The sequence below is a fragment of the Anoplophora glabripennis genome, unplaced genomic scaffold (assembly GCF_000390285.2).
Source record: "Anoplophora glabripennis isolate ALB-LARVAE unplaced genomic scaffold, Agla_2.0 scaffold1009, whole genome shotgun sequence".
Classification (NCBI taxonomy): domain Eukaryota; kingdom Metazoa; phylum Arthropoda; class Insecta; order Coleoptera; family Cerambycidae; genus Anoplophora; species Anoplophora glabripennis.
This window is the reverse complement of record NW_019417140.1, coordinates 80,571-97,572: the sequence shown is the minus strand read 5'-3', so window position 1 is coordinate 97,572 and position 17,002 is coordinate 80,571. Positions and strand designations below refer to the sequence as shown.

The window sequence follows — 17,002 nt, the reverse complement described above, 5'->3', positions numbered from 1 at the left end:
ACATAATATAAAAACACTATTACCATAATGCGTATAAAATATAAAATGATTTCTATACGGTTCAATATTATTTATCTTTGTGCCGCTCGCCATGCACATCGGTAGAATCTATAATCGTGTATAGACTGAGTTACACTGAACGTCGATCTATATTTTATCTCTGTCTTTTGCACTTGGTAGGGAATAGGGAAATGCTTTTTTAGTGGGTGTAAACGGACTTGATTTGCCCGACCTGAGAAACGTCATAGCATAAGCGTAGACGAGGGGTCTAATTCCATGGCTATAATAAATTTATAAATTAAAAAAACACAACTGGGACGTTTTAAAATGCTGTAATAATTAAAATTGATCAAAGTGCCGGTTATAGCAAACCGTAAAAAATATTAGATGTTATGTTTTATTATGATTTTTCAATATTTTCTATATCTTGTTGCCTTTTACGCAGACATGCCAATGGATTTTCGTTCCCGGCACGCTTCATCCCCCTTACTAGTCCAAGAGCTAGCAAAGAATCACTATCTATAATTTTGGCCGTCGAGTATAGCTGCTTGAATTTAAACTGTTCATGTTTTAATTTTGTTGCTATCTTGTTTATTTTGGAATAATTTAATAAGTCTAGCACCGATTCGCTGTGGCTCAATAAGAAAATAGAGTAGAAACATACCGAATTTTGTATAGAATTTTATAACTGTTTAATGTTACCAATGTTAACATTTTTAAATGCGTCTCTATCTACTTTAAGTAATGACGGTAGTATAGTTCAACTAAACTAAGTCAACGTCAGAGGTCATTGTAAAGTTCACTAATCAAATGCATACACTGTTTTAATAAAATAGTAACATACAATTTCAATAGATTTGTATTTTTATTTAGTTTTTGATTACGTACATTTTTTAATAGGGAGAAATTATTTTAAAACATAAATTAGTTATTTACAATTAGTAAGTACCAATATGTACCAATATTAGTTAATATTTAATAAATCGGGTAAAAAAAAATATTTTTTTAAAAACAGAATCTTTTTTTTATTTTATCCGCTTCATCAACAGTGATATAAAAAAATATATAACACGTCGTTAAGCAGTACAAAAGCAATATATCTTATTAAATTATTTTTCATTATATCTCTCTAATAGTTGTTTTAAAAAGGTAACAACTGGCAACGGTGCATTGATACAACTTACCACGCTAATTCCGGGTGCCCTGGTTTACCTAGCATAAACAAGAATTAAAGCGCATTTTAAAAAACTAATAACTTGATTATCTATTTGATAAAAAAGAAGAATTTTAGGTTTGTATTCATGGAAACACGTATTATCATCCCTAAAAAAACCAGCTGCCACTTATGTACAAGGTGTTTTCAAAAGAAGTAGCACAAATGATACCGGTGAATCTACAGCTAAAAAGAACACGTTTTGTATAAAAATGACCTTATAGTCCACGAGTCCACGTACAAAGAAAGAAATGATTACCAGCAAGCTGTAACTTTGCGTGCNGATAATTTTGTCGGACAATTAAATTCTCAGATTAATATTGCATTTTTTTAAATAATGACGCTTTTGTCCAACAGCTGGTTATCACCAACCATGTTGTCGTTAAGTCGACATCTTCGGGGCGTCGGACTGCAAAAACTTCTCAAGAATTTTTGTCGGACAATAAGATATTTTCATTTCAAATCTTATTACCAAACCCTCCCAGAAAAATCAGCTTGCTGGTTGTCACAACCATAATGTCAGCAAATCCACATATTTGGGGTGGCGGACAAACTCAAAATACCAACATTTTTGTCGGACAAATTTTTTGGGGGGTTTAAAAAATATATATCTTTCATTTAAACTTAAAAAAAGTGCTGGTCATAACATTCCATGTTTATGCCAGATTGACATGTTTTCCCGAAAATCACGGGAAAACTTACCACTGTTGAATTTTTCTCATAGTCAAATGTTGGGAGACTCGTCAAACTTAAGCTGCACGCAAAGTTACAGCTTGCTGGTAATCATATTTTTCTTTGTACGTGGGCACGTGGACTATTAGTAAAATGTTCACCTCTTAGGAGATACAGCCGCTCAAAGTTTCCAAAAAACTATAGAATAGCTCCTCTAATATGAAAACCAAACAAGGTATAATAAAAATTTTACATACATTTTTACTATTTTTTGAAAATTTCTGCCTCTTGGAGGGGGTTGTAAAAAGCATAAGTTATTTTTCGCTGCAACTTTTGTTTGACAAAGATTGAATATTCAAAAATACATATGAGATAAAATTTTTACCTCTCTCACTTTTTTGTTTTAAAACTAACCGTTTATTAACCAAAAAAAAAAATGTATTCATTATCTAAGAAATCTAGAAAACTAACAAATATTTAAGTAGCTGTCATGCTAATTACTGTCATTAGAGTGTTGAGAAGGTGCACATGTATTAGTACTGACTATTATACCTTTTTTGGTTTTCAAAATACAACCCAGTATTCCATATTTTTTTGGAAACTTTGGGACTCCTAAGAGGTGAACATTTTGCTAAGGTAATTTTTATGTAAAACATGTCCTTTTTAGCTGTAGATTCACCTTTCCCATTTGTGCTATATATGTGCGGCCATGGAGAACTTCGCCAATAGCCCTACTATAGCCGTAAATTAAAAAATTATAATATTATATTATTAATAATATGTGAACTTTAAAAATTGTATTTACAATAAAATTAAGTAAAAGAAAAAAAGACTGTTATGTTCTTCTAGATATATTAAACAAGCTGCTTTTGTTACTATATATATAACTAGATGTATTAAGATTGTTTTTACATGTAACATCACAAAAGACATGGATGAGTACCGAGATACATGTGACCAGTGAATCATGATGTTATTTCTTGACAACATGTCATGGAACTCCATGCCAGATGCTCAGTACCAACTTAAATAAATATAATACGCTTTTTCTTTTTCTTTTTTTTTTACAATCTACTAATGAACTTATACTATATAATCTTTCAGACATTCAGGTATTTTACGTCATCGACCACTTACAGTAGGTACTTCTTGAAATAGGTTATTTAAATACACAGATAAATCACTATCACTCTGAGATAAATCATTATCACTATTAACAGAACTATTAGATACATTTGAATTAACAATACTATCACTAAGGTTTACATTAGAATTATTTAAGTCCTTATTCGGTATAACAGTAGCATCACAGTTATTGGTAGCATATAACATATCAAAATCATATAATATATCATCAATATTAACATCTACATTCGTGTTATTAATAAATTACCTATTTCTTCTGAATTCATTACCATGAACATCTTTAATGTAATATGACCTATTATTGCATTACCTCATTATTTTCCCTTTTTGCCGTTTATCATTTTTCCTAAATAATACATTGCTATTGTTTTCTAATTCTGGTAAGTCTTTTGCATGTTTGTCATAATATTTTTGATTTTCAGTTTTTTTTTTCAACTTTTCAGATATTTTATCTGGACTTATTATTTTAGGTTCTAAATTTATTACAGACATAGGTGTTTTTGTTTTTAATATTCTATTAAGCAACAACTGAGCTGGAGAATAACCTAAATGTGGTAATGGTGTGTTGCGGTATTCCAATAAACATCTATTTAAATTACTACTTGTATTTTTTTTCAAAATATTTTCAATAATTTCAGCCAAACCATTAGACTGATTATGGTGCGGACTTGAGAAAATTATTTCAAAATTCCATTCACTGGCAAATTTTTTAAAATTGTGACTATTATAGGGTATATTGTCTGCATATAAAATATCAGGTACACCAAATCTACAAAACAGATTTGTACATAAGTCAATAACAGTTTCTATATTTTTATTTTTTGTTTCAAAAACTTCTATCCAATTCGAGTAAGCATCAACAAAAAGTAAATAATTTTTATTATTAAATTCAAAAAAATCAGAGCTTAGATATTGCCATGGCCTATTTGGTAATGGGTGAGGTACTAAAGTTTCATATTTCACAATTTGAAATATATTTTTCTATATCAGAATTAATTCCTGGCCAATACATTACTTGCCTTGCTCTTAATTTGCATTTTCTATACCAAAGTGTGCTTGATGAATCAATTGTAACATTTCTTTTCTTAGACTTGCAGGTACTATTATTTTCGTATTTAAGAACAGAAGATCATTACATAAAAATAAATCATTTTTTAAATTATAATAAAACATTAATTCTCTTGGGATTGTTCTTATATCTTTTGGCCATTCTGTAAGACAAAATTCTTTAACTTTAGACAAAATCTGATCATTATCGATTGCATTTTTAAATATAACTTTTTTTTCATTTGACATTGGTATATTGTTAAATTAAATGCACATTATATTCTACATCGAGATCACCTAATGTCTCTGCGTTGTCAACAAATCTGGATAATACATCAGTATTTTATTGTAATATCATATCTCAATAATTTTAATAACATTTTTTGTAATCTGACACTGATTTTATTTAAATCTTTATTAAAAATAGACACAAGGGGATTGTGATCTGTTTGTACTATTATGGGTCTACCATACGCAAAATAATGACATTTTTCGAAAGCAAAAACTATTGCCAGCAATTCTTTTTGTATTTGTGCATTTTTTTTTCTGTGGTACTTAGTGATCTTGATGCAAAAGAGATAGGCTTATCCTGCAAAAGGAAACAATCTAAACCTAGGCTAGAGGCATCACACTGTATTATAGTCTCTTTATCTTCATCAAAAATAGCTAAAACTGGTTTATTACAAATTATATTCTTTAAATTTCTAAATTTCATTTCATGTTCATTTGTTCAATTAAAATTTACATTGTTATGTGTTAACTGCCTCATATTATAGGTTAAATACGACAAATTTGGAATAAATTTAGAAAAAAACTTGAACATGCCTAAAATGTTTAATACTTCTTTTTTATTACTAGGACTCTGTAAAGCTTCAATACTCTCTATATTGTGTAACTGTGGTTCAATACCATTTTTAGAAATTTGCTGTCCCATATAATTAACTTTATCTAGTTTATATTGAAATTTATCTAAATTGAATTTCACATTAAATTGTCTAGCTCGCTCAAAAACTTTTATTAAAATATTATCATGTTCGGTTTCACTATTTGCAGAAATAATTAGGTCATCAAAGTAAATGTTAACACCCTGAATGTTACCAAAAATTTGAAAACATTTTTTTTTTTAAATTTCAGGAGCGGAACAAATTCCAAAGGGTACTCGGTTAACTTTGAATCGTCCAAATTGAGTATTAAAAGTACAATAGTCTGAGCTTTGCTTATTTAATTGAAGCTGCCAAAAACCATTTTTCATGTCTATGACAGAAAATATCTTTTTACCAGATAAGCCACACAAAATATCTTCACATTTTGGAATCATATAATGTTCACGGCAAATAATCTTATTCAAAGGCTTTGGGTCTAAACAGTCTAAGATTTCCATTATGTTTCTCTAATATTAATTTCTCCCGGAATACAACCTAAACCTTGATGAATATCAGCATAATCTACTAGTAAATCATTTTTGTATTTTGGCAAATTCTGTGTCATATTTTCTGGAATAACATTATCAATTCGTCTGATCAGATCAAATTTTAAACAATCAGGCAATCCCAAAATTGGTTCAGACACAAAATCAACAACAACAAAATCAATTCTACACTACCTATTTTTATAATTACAGTTTAGAGTTACTTGACCTAGAGGTTTTGATTTGAAATTTCCATATGATACTATTGTAACTAATGTAGGATTAATTTTGTAGCTATTTTCACTAAATTTATGCATATACTTAATAGGTAATATACTTGATTCAGCACCCGTATCCAATTTAAAATTTATGAAAGAATTGTTTACTTGCAACTTCTGGTACCAACATCTTCCAATGTTCATAGCTTCTATTGTGTCAATAATGATTGAATCACAAAACTCTTACTTCTTTGACTTGAGCTTCTTTCTTCCTTTTTTTAATATTAAAATATATGAATAAATGTAAAAACAAATTTTCATAAGGTAGCCAGCAAACTTATCTATTTATATATAAAACAATGCAGCCAGCTTTTCGTTAGTCTCCACTTTTAACAAAACATTTTAAAAACATACCTATTGAATATTTTTATAAAACAGGTTTATTTGGCCGCCTTTTAAATTTGCAAATTTACTTATAATGTCTTCATAAACTTGGGGATCGGCACTAAGACATTGCAATTGTTCTTTTTATATCGCCATCACTGATAAGTTGTTTAAGTTTAAGGTGCTCTTGTGTCATCATATTTCTTAAGTAGGTACCTAGGTAAGTCTTAATGCGCTTAAGACACGAAAAGTTTCTTTGTATGTTTCCGAAAATACCATTTTAAATTCCTTGTATAATAATTCTACCATTTTTTGAACCTCTAAATTACGAAATTGTTCGTCTTTGTGCAAAATATTATGTTCACCTTTCAACTTATCTATTTAAAAAACGTTTGGATTGTAAAAACATTCCTGAAAACGATTTTTCAGGAAATTTGTCTGTATATTCGGGAAATTTTGAAGAATTTACTAAAGCAAAAAAATTTAAATCATGTAAATTCCCAAATCTAGTGGGTAATTAATTAAAGGGAAATATATTTCAAAAATATTTCCAGTTCATCGCAACTTTTACCCCGTTTACTTGGTAGTCCGGTAATATTTTTTGCATAATTAAAAATATTTTTAAAAAGTCATTTCAATATCATGAGAGAGATTCATTATTAGTTATACATATATTGTTAATATAATAGGTATCTATTAAATTACGTTAAAGTTAGTGTTACTTTATTTTGTTGCATTTACTTTAAATTAATACCTGCCTCCCTCACATTGATATCAGAAACTACCCGCGTACTATGCGATGCGTACATTAACCGCGAACTGGAACTACAAGTACAAGTCGCTTTAAGCGGGCCTCAGTTCCTCCGTAAATCACGTTATTTTTAATCGGCTCGCGTGGAGGAGGAACTGTATGTAGTATACTGTAGGCAATATTCAAACAATTGTTTTGATTTTTGATAAATGTAATAGGTAATTGGAAATTAATTTACCTAACTGATTATTTAGGTTAATACAGGGGTCGGCATAAGTCAGGCAACGCTCTCGAAAAATCGGCATAAGTCCGGCAACGCTCATAAGTCTGGTAACGCTGTCGAAAAAGATTAAAACGTAGCATGTTCGTGCTTCAGACAGTTGTGTCTGTGTCATGAATATATTAACACGTGCTCGTCGAGTAGACGCGTTTTCAGAATAAAAATTAATGCTCTTAATGCAAATTGGTTGCCTGACTTATGCCGACCCCTGTACCTATTAAAATATAGAGTGTGAGAGCCAAATTTTACAGCAAGGCCTGGCCTCAGTTGCTTCATACGACGATCGTCCACTATTATATATAAACGATTTTAAATTAAAATCAATTTCAGTGATACTTACGCAATAATAGAATTACTTTGGGCAGACATTTTATAAACAGGTTCATATGGTCCAATACGTATTTCTAATGTTACGTCATAGGGGATATTAGGTTCACCTACTGCATTCCCTAAAGAGAAGAAAACAAGAGGGAACCATATAATCCCAATTATGATTGCCAAAATTACAGTTCCCATGGCATATTTTACTAAAGGTGCCTTCTTTTCACCTCTGGGTTGAGGAAATTCATCTTCCATGTTTCTTGTACACTATAATGAAAATAATTTAAGTTGTAATGGGCATAATTCATATAATTATTATAATACTGCAGCTTGATAATTTTTATTTGTCTAGGCTAGCTATATTTGGTACGAAAAGGTATAAAAACGTAGCAGAAATCGAGGGCCATTTTTTATGAAAATTATTTCAATGTTGATTTTTTTAGATTTGTTTCAAAAGATATAAATTAGTAATCTTGGATAAGTTCGATAAACAGGTTAATATATCACCACAGTTAGAGTGATTTCAGCAGATCTTTTTTTAGTCCCTGTTTATTGAAATTTCAAAATTAATATCTGTAAAAAAATTAATTGATACAAAAATAGGTACATATAGTTATAGGCACAAGGTGACTCATAACTGTTTTTTTTTTATTGCAATCTATCCCTTTGCTGCCAAGATATGTGAATGGGACAAGATGCAAGCATGTGTAAAACTACTTCCGAAATCAAATACATAATCAGAGAAATATACGAACACTAATGTAAAATGATTTTATATGAAAAAATTCATCCTGTTTTTTTTTACAGAAATTATATAGGAACTCAGAAACGTTTTAGTGATGTTCGTCTAGTTTGATTGGAAGATAACATCACAAGTATTTATTTTTGACCAACCTCATATATTTTAGTTGCATCAGATAAAATTTTGGAAAACTGAAACAATTATTAAAAAAACCACAAGATAATATATAAGTTTTGGCATAAATATTTCATGCCTGTAGTTTTATTTCATGGATAATAAATGATTTTTAGAGTCCATTGTCCAAATTTATTATTGCTATGCAATATTTATTAAATAAGCTGTGAAAATTATGAAGTAAATACAAGTTATCTAATTTGGACAAGTTAAACAAAAAACAAAATCAATTAAATCAATTTTTCAGTTTGTGAGATTATAGTAGTTTTGCAATTAATTATATTAATATCTCATTTTTTTTTCAATTTAATTACATGAACACATATTTGAAAAGTTTTAGACTAGATAGGGTAAAGGATATGCATAGGCTACCACATTTATCCGAATTCAATCCTATTCATGGTTGACTAATTTTCGAAATGTTTACCACTTCGTGCAATAAAAAAGACTATTATTTTATAAAAAGACTGTCTAAATCTAGATAAGGTTAAGGGAATTTATTTTATTCACAATAGGATCCTGTACAGTATGATTTCAGAAATGAAATGACAGATTACTAGCATTTTACAATAATAAAAAAAATCTCAATATTAATTAAGTAATATTACACATTATAAATGCAGTTTTAATAACCATGTATATCCACATTTCTCACATTAAAGAAATACATGCAGTTTTAAATGCAGCCTAAATATGAAAATTAATATTGAAGTTAGTACAACAAAGAGATACAAGGTAAAAACCTGCAAACTGACATGTTTTTATTTTAAGAACCATCTACCCAGAGTAGTTTGTTGGTTTGGACCTGTTTACATTTGAAAGCATAAAGCAAAAAACACATGAACACAGTATTTCTGGCCTGTTTTATAAATTGATGCAACACATTGATACCTCCACATCCTGAGAATAAAAAGTACCAATATAATGTACATATAAACAAGGTGGGTTGTAAAAAGTGGAAGGACATGTCACCTTTTTAATTACTAGATTTTGAAAATATTGATATGGGCAATTGTCTTTGCTTTGTTAGAAACTCTAGAAAATGTCAAACCCGTTCACCTTTAGGGGTCCATAACAAATGAAAAACAATGTAGCAAAAGCACGTTATATGAAAAAAATATATAATTTTATGAAGAAAAGTTGTTTAGAATTAAATTTTATGGTTACATACCAGTTTTGAAGGTGAATGGAGAAAATAAATGAAATACCAGCAGCACTCTTCTGCTCTATTTCTCAAAATTATTTTATATCTAATTGATGCAAAATGGGCTGCTGCAGTACCAGATTTACTTATTAAATTATCTTACGAGTTATATTTCAAAAGTAAGGACCGATCAGTTAGAAAAGGAGAACAAATAAGAAATTGGAAAAGATACGAATGGTTCTAAATCCCCATATATGCATATACAGGGTGTCCAGAAAGGTCATGTCAAATGAAGCAGTATACAGGGGAGCTCAAAATAGTTGTAGTACTTCATAAAAATTTTTTCCTATCGGGCTTCGTTGTGGAGTTATTCGCCTTCAAAGAAAGAAGTTTGAAAACAAATTCCAATTGTAACTTCTAAGCCGTTACCATGACAATAATTAAATTTGGGCAATTATTTAAAGTAACTCATGGTAATGTTCATTTCCAAGTTTAAACTGATATTCAATATGCCTGGATTATACAGGAGCAGACGAAATTATCCATTTAAATTTAGACATCTTTGACAGCGTTGCCAAATTTGGCATTTTCCTTTCATAGTTCGATTCCTCTCTCAATTTGCTAAAAAAAAGGTAAACCATATATCAATCATTATCTTGTACCATTTTTAAGAAAATCGATACATGTATTGTATCAAAAATGTGATATTAACATTTTTTGCAAAAATCTTGGAAATTGAGATGACTGTCAACAAGTATGTATAATTAGCAGTCATAAATCATTTCGATGCCATTTGTTGATTCAATATCATGGAGGATTTTAGCTATGAAGAAGTTGCATCTAATATAAGAACCTGCAGAATGTAATGCTTCTGAAGCTGATCGGATTTACGCCAACCGTTTTCCAAATAGAATAGAATTTGCATATTTGAAGTGACGAAAACCCCCATGCTATTATTCAGACAAAACACCAACAAAAATTTTTGTGAAAATTTGTTGTTACGCTGATGGTGGTTAATGATAAATAATAAAAAAATAACGTCCTCAACAAATAAAGAATGATTTACTAACAAAATCATAAGGTTAAAATACATAAGTTACTAGAACAATACAAATACAAATTAAACATTCAAATCAAAGGTTCAAAGTGACGTCTTTCCTCTTCAATGCATAAATTAGTTCTTCTTAAAAAATTCCGACGAACCCTATGGCATATTCCTTTCTTTTGCTTAATTACCTCACAATTAGCAACAATTCTTTCTCTCAGTTCATCGACGCTGTTCACAGGTGTTCTGTATACAAGCGTCTTCAGATAGTCCCAAAAAAAGAAATCGATTGGGTTTAAGTCAGGGGATCTAGGGGCCCACTGTACAAAACCACCGCGTCCTATCTACCTTTCAGGAAAAGTTTCATTTAAGAATTCTCTGGCCGCTAAACTAAAATGTAGTGACGCGCCATCTTGAAGCAGCCACATTGCATTTCTTAATCCGAGTGGTACATCCTCCAGTAGAATAGGTAAGTGGTTTCTTAAAAAATCCAAGTAAACTTCATCATTGAGTCTTTATGGAAAGAAATGTGGCCCAATTAAGTAGTCCCCTACCCACATGTTGACGGAAAACTTATTTTGATAACCACGCTCTATTGATAAATTAGAATTCTCATCAGACCAAAAATGCTCATTGTGGAAGTTTATAAGCCATCATGGCCAAATCCAGCTTCGTCCGTGAAAAGGATATTACGAACAAAATTTTGGTCACCAACATGAAGTATTCTAATTGTATTGTAGAAATTCACACGAGCAGCAGGATCTACGGCAGATAAGGTTTGCACCTTTTGGTAGTGGTACGGATGAAGGTTTTGTTCGCGTATTGTTTCATGTACGGAGCTCTTTGGAATGCCCTCCTGAATAGCAATTTTTCTAATACTTACATTGGGATTATTCTCTATCGAATTCAAAATACGAGCATCTGCTTCTGCTGTTCTAGTATTCCGTTGTCGACCTACATCAAAAATTCTAGTTTTGAACGATCTAAATTCTCCCAGTCTTCGATGAATAGTACTGAACATTCGCAATTGTGGTAGGTTTCTATTTGGAAATGCTTCGCGATACAAACGTCGTACTGCAAGAGCATTGCCAGCAGCTAAACCGTAATTATGTATTATGTCCCGCAACTCCACGTTAGAGTAATTGTTGTTCATTTTTATTATTATTTTTATGACAAAAGAAGTACTTGTACAAAATTACTATCTGTCAAAACTAATTCTCCACAAACTTGTTTTCAAGGCAACTAAGCGCTTGTTTCCAAAGCATGCTATGTTTAATGTAGAAAATAAATTAAAATGATTTCGTATTCATCATATGCAAGCAATGTTATTTTAGCGTTTTTCTCGAAAACGGTTAGATTTATGGAAACAAATAAATTATACTTTTTTTATGTCGAAAGGTTAGGAGAACCAAAATATTCAGTCAAATTTCGCATAAAGTGTAGCATAAAAAATTTGGAACCATTCAAATCAAAATAAAGGTTCGTATGTGGCGCCCTCTACAAAATGCGAAAAAATGGTGGGCAAATTTATAATCCTCATCCCGAGAAACCCCCATATACGAAATTTCGTCAAAATATTATGAGTGTGGCAAAAGGTATTGGAAAAAAGCTGCAAATAAAATTTAATTTTAACACCTTGTAACTCCGTTAGTAATCAGTTTTGGAAAAAATTTTATAGAAAGAGGAAGGATTTATTTTCGGTCTAGAATTATCCCCTGAATTTTTTGCTCATCATTTCCGAACACCCTGTATAACTTAAGTTGAAAATACATTTTTTAGATACACTGTTAAACCCTTCACAAGTCTTGTTTGAACTTTTTTTTTGTTATTACCATAGCAACGTCAGTATGAAAGACGCTATCTTGAAATTTTTAAATTGTCATACCTTCTAAATGCCTTAATCGATTTCAATAAACGATGGCTCATTTTAAAGAACTATTAATAACATTTATATTTATGATATAGAAATAAAAATATTATTTTCATGCACAACGGTAGACAACGCTAATGAGAAAAGTTTTGTAATTGTCTCCGTTTACTAAAAAAATTAAATGCAACGATATAGATTTTTATTCATGGCTTGATAGACCATTAATTATGGAAAACTACACAAACCGGAGGTCGATATGTTTTTTCGTTTTCAAGTTATTGCTAAAGTAGTGAAGTTGTGCTAGAACATCCTCCTGTATTTAGTTCTCTAAATAACATTAACATAATCCAAGCCAAAATTAAATTATAAAACTATACCAATCTTGTCATTAAAAAGAATTAAATTATTGCTTTATTTTGAATTTTTTTTTGATAACTGCAATATTGCATTTTTTTTATTAATTCCAAAATGAGCCATCGTTTATTGAAATCGATTAAGACATTTAGAAGTTAAGACAATTTAAAAATTTCAAGATATCGTCCTTCATATTGATGTTGCTATGGTAATAACAAAAAAAAAAAAAAAGTTGAAACAAAACTTGTGAAGGGTTTAATAGTGTATCTAAAAAATATATTTGCAACTTAGGTTATATAAGCGAAATTTCGAAAAACCGACAATTTTCTGTAACACTATAGCAATTGCGCCCCCTAGCGGTGAAGTTACAGACTTGAAAATATTTTAAATCAATTTCTTTTGGTAGTATTTGTTAATAGATTTTTTTACCCCAAAATTGTAGCACCTCTAGTTATCTATATACAGCCGCTCGATACCGTTAATGGATCACCCTGTATAGAAACCAACATTTTTACAAAAATGTTAGTATTACATTTTTGACACAATAAATGTATGTTAATAAAATTTGATTTTCTGAAAGACGGTACAAGATATCGACTGATGTACGGTATACTTTTTTTTAAACAAAGTGAGAGGAATTGAACTATGAAAGAAAAATGTCAAATTTGGCAACACTCTCAAAGATGTATAAAAAATGGATCATTTTGTCTGCTCCTGTATAATCCAGGCATATTGAATATCCGTTTAAACTTGGAAATGAACATTACCATGAGTTACTTTAATTGCCCACATTTCATTGTTGTCATGGTAACGACTTAGAAGTTATAATTGAATTTGTTTTTCAAACTTCTTTCTTTGAAGGTGAATAACTTCACAACGAAGACCGATAGGAAACAAATTTTTATGAAGTACTGCAACTATTCTGAGCTCCCCCTGTACACCCTTTCATTTTTGATATAACCTTCCGGACATGTATAGTTACGTAGTTTTTTTAGTTACCATATTGTTCCAAATACTTTTGATATTCTGTTGACAGACTGTCTGATAAAGTTTATCTATTGCAGTTAGTTTTGTGTTGAGATTCTCATTCCTTCAAATAGTGCTCAACATGTAAGAAGAGACAGTAAGTAGTTAGTCACTGGGGGATGAGGTCTGAACTATAGGGCGAAAATCTCTCATTGGAAATTTACATGGAAGTGCATTCTGGTTCTGAAATAGTTTGAAGGGTAGCTCAGTATACTGAGCTATAGCACTTAGGCCCTATTGGGCCCTTTGTGCATCCTCCCAGTGAGAGATTAGCTTTCCTGAGCCCATCAAGGAGAAAAAGGTGATGAAGTTGCTCAGGGGGGATCTCTCTAATATAGGCCATAGAAGGCCACTGTTCTCCTAGCACGCATTCTCTCGTTGACGAGACATCAGTGCACTCGCAGAGTACATGGAAAACTGTCTCGTCTTCTTGCTCATAACCTCTACAGAGAGGTGTTGTGCACTACGAAACTGCATTAATGTGAAAGAGAATGATGATTCAGCATTTCCCATCATCTATTTTGAATGGCATGGTGCAATCTGAGGTGATTACAGTCTTATAACAATAATTTTAAAGGGTGATTAAATACCTTAAAAGAAGGTTATTAATGCTAAAACCCCTCGACATAAGTTGAATAATAAGAGTGATGATTTGTTTAATTTTTTTTTAAGATTTTCAGCAATTTGCAGAAATTTTTCCAAGTTGTCACCTTGTTGTTAAACGCAAAGTCCCGCTTGGTGCTGATGAACCAACGGTTACATGTAACAGCATAAACAACTTTATACTACTCATATCTGGTTGGTTGAAAATCCATGTGCTGTTTGTCATAACCAGTTTCAGAACATATTTTCGATAAACGTTTGGCTCCAGACTGGGCAACAGGTAACTTGTTGTTTGCAACATCATTTGCAAGAACTCTTAGAAGAATGTAGATCGACAAATCTTTACAAGAATGGGGTACCTCTGTTCTTTAATAGTTTATTTAGTTCGCCAGCATTTGAACAATGTGTTTGAAAATAAATAGATTGATCTTGGTGGTCCTGTTCCATGGCCTCCTGGGTCACTCGGCCTTACATCCTTAGATTTTTTATAGGGCTTTATTTAAACTATGGTATACAACAACGAAATATTTGACTTTGATAATCTTTAAAAATGTGTTGAAGTAACTGCAATAATAATACTGTATAATAATTCGATGGCAAGCCTTAGGCCTTGCAAGTTATGCCGATTTATGGATAAATCAAACAAAACTTTGCATTTAACAACAGGGTGATAACTTTGAACATCTGGTGTTCATCATTTTGTAACATCTAATGTTTGCACAATTTTTGAAAAAATCTTAAAAAAAATTAAATCAAATCTCTTATTATACAACTTTTGTCAGGCATTTTAGTGTTAACTTTCTTTTAAGGTGTATAATCACCCCTTAAAAATTAAATCACACGACTATAAACACTCAGTAGTTACATTCTTCTATGTCTTAAGAACGGCTTGCACCTCAATCGTCCAAGAAATCTGGAGAGTTGGAAACCTTAATGTAAAAATGGCTGCAATCACAGTGAAATTTTATGCAGAGAGTCCCAAAAGTCTGGCTTCACGACATTAAAAGTGTTTTGAATAAAATGGAGACTATGTAGAAAAATAACAATTATAAATGTATTTGAAGCCACTAATACATTTACATTTATTTTATTTGTTATTTAAGGTATCATGGCTTTTCAGGTTGTTTTGCCGTGGCCTATCAATCTGGTCATCGTCAATTACAGATTTGTAATGCATTTAGCTTTAGTTAGGAATCTTTGACCTGTCCTTATTGCTCTCGGGCTATGTTCTGTGGGGGCGAAACTACTGTTGGAATCCCTAGACCGATCCTAATATTGATTATGGTTTTTTATTGTTGGTTCTAAGGCTGCTTTGGATGGAACCATCCTTTAGGTAATGGTGGTTCTCTGAGACTTTCATGGTGATCTCTGTAATAGATTGCATCCAATAATTCTAAAAGTTTTTGCCATTACTGAGGCCATTTGAGACCTCGTTATTACGTTTTATAGTATCAGAGCCGCACGCCTCTAGTCCTGCGGAGTAGGGTAAGAGACATAAATACAGATAAGTACCCAGTGCCACTATACGCGGTTCCATGCCTGCACAGCAGGATCGTAGGTGTGGTTCTTCGTTCTTGGTATCGTCAATGCTGCTGTGTATCTTTCAGGATTGCGAAGTCGTTTACCATACATTCTCTCCTCACGCTATTACTTATTCTTTAGAAGAGGTAATCATGTTCTTCTCATCTGAAAGTCTTCATCATCTTTATCTCATTCACCAGGTTATAGAACCCTGCCTCAGTGTCTTCGAAATAAATTTATTACATGTCCATCTAACGCATGTTGGGCAATGGCTGATTTCTCAGACTAGTTGAGCCTTAATGCCCTTTTGTGTACCTTCCTTCTTCTATCTCTGTGATAACAGATCTCTGTGTCATATACAGGGTGATTCAGGTTTAATCTGGATAACTTCAGGAATTGTTAGAACAGGTTAAAATAATGTTCATTTATTGTATAAACTTATTTCCTAAATCGCACTGTTTGGAAGATAGAGGGCGTTGAAGTAGGAATTTTTTTCCAATTTTGCCCTCATAACTTTTGAACCACTCATCCGATTGAAGTGAAATTCGTAACACAAACACTCCTTATGATGTTACATAAGCTCCTTATGTTTGAACCACCTACTCCTCTTAGAAGTGTATTTTGTGTGCTACCCCCCTCCTACATAATTTCAAAACTTTAAAAAAATTAATTTCAATAAAACAGCTGCACACCACCTTTGCCTAATTAATTTTGAAACTTTTTCATCTCTTGTTTTTTTTTCGATATTTGTCCTTTGTGAGATATTGAATATAATTCGTGACAGTGTAGCGCCCCAACCGCATAAATTTCATTTAAGGTTATAGCAACCCATGAAAAACAAAACTCATAGTGATTTGTATAAACTAATGTTTGTCAAAATCATAGTTAAAAGTATTATTAAGTTCAAAAGTTATGAGGGTAAAACAGAAAAAAAATCCTAGTGTTAGAAATATGATGTTCGAAAACAGAGGAGGTCGACGTCGAAAAGCCGCCGCCAGTCAGTTCGTTGCATCAATTTTTGGGAGAGCGAGGTCTGCCTGGATTACTTGGCCGCTAACTAATGGTTGATTTGTTTGTGATTGC

At 31.5% G+C, this 17,002-nt stretch overlaps 1 protein-coding gene across 6 annotated transcripts in view; it reads right to left on the bottom strand.

The window, feature by feature from the left end:
• The window catches only part of LOC108913781 (piezo-type mechanosensitive ion channel component), a gene marked incomplete at its 5' end in the record, with an annotated part of 120,390 nt that overhangs the window by 27,452 nt on the left and 75,936 nt on the right, over positions 1-17,002 (bottom strand). For all 6 annotated transcript variants that reach the window (XM_018719402.1, XM_018719406.1, XM_018719408.1 and 3 more), the window contains 1 exon segment: positions 7,460-7,707. In XM_018719402.1, the coding sequence (XP_018574918.1) occupies positions 7,460-7,707 (248 nt within the window).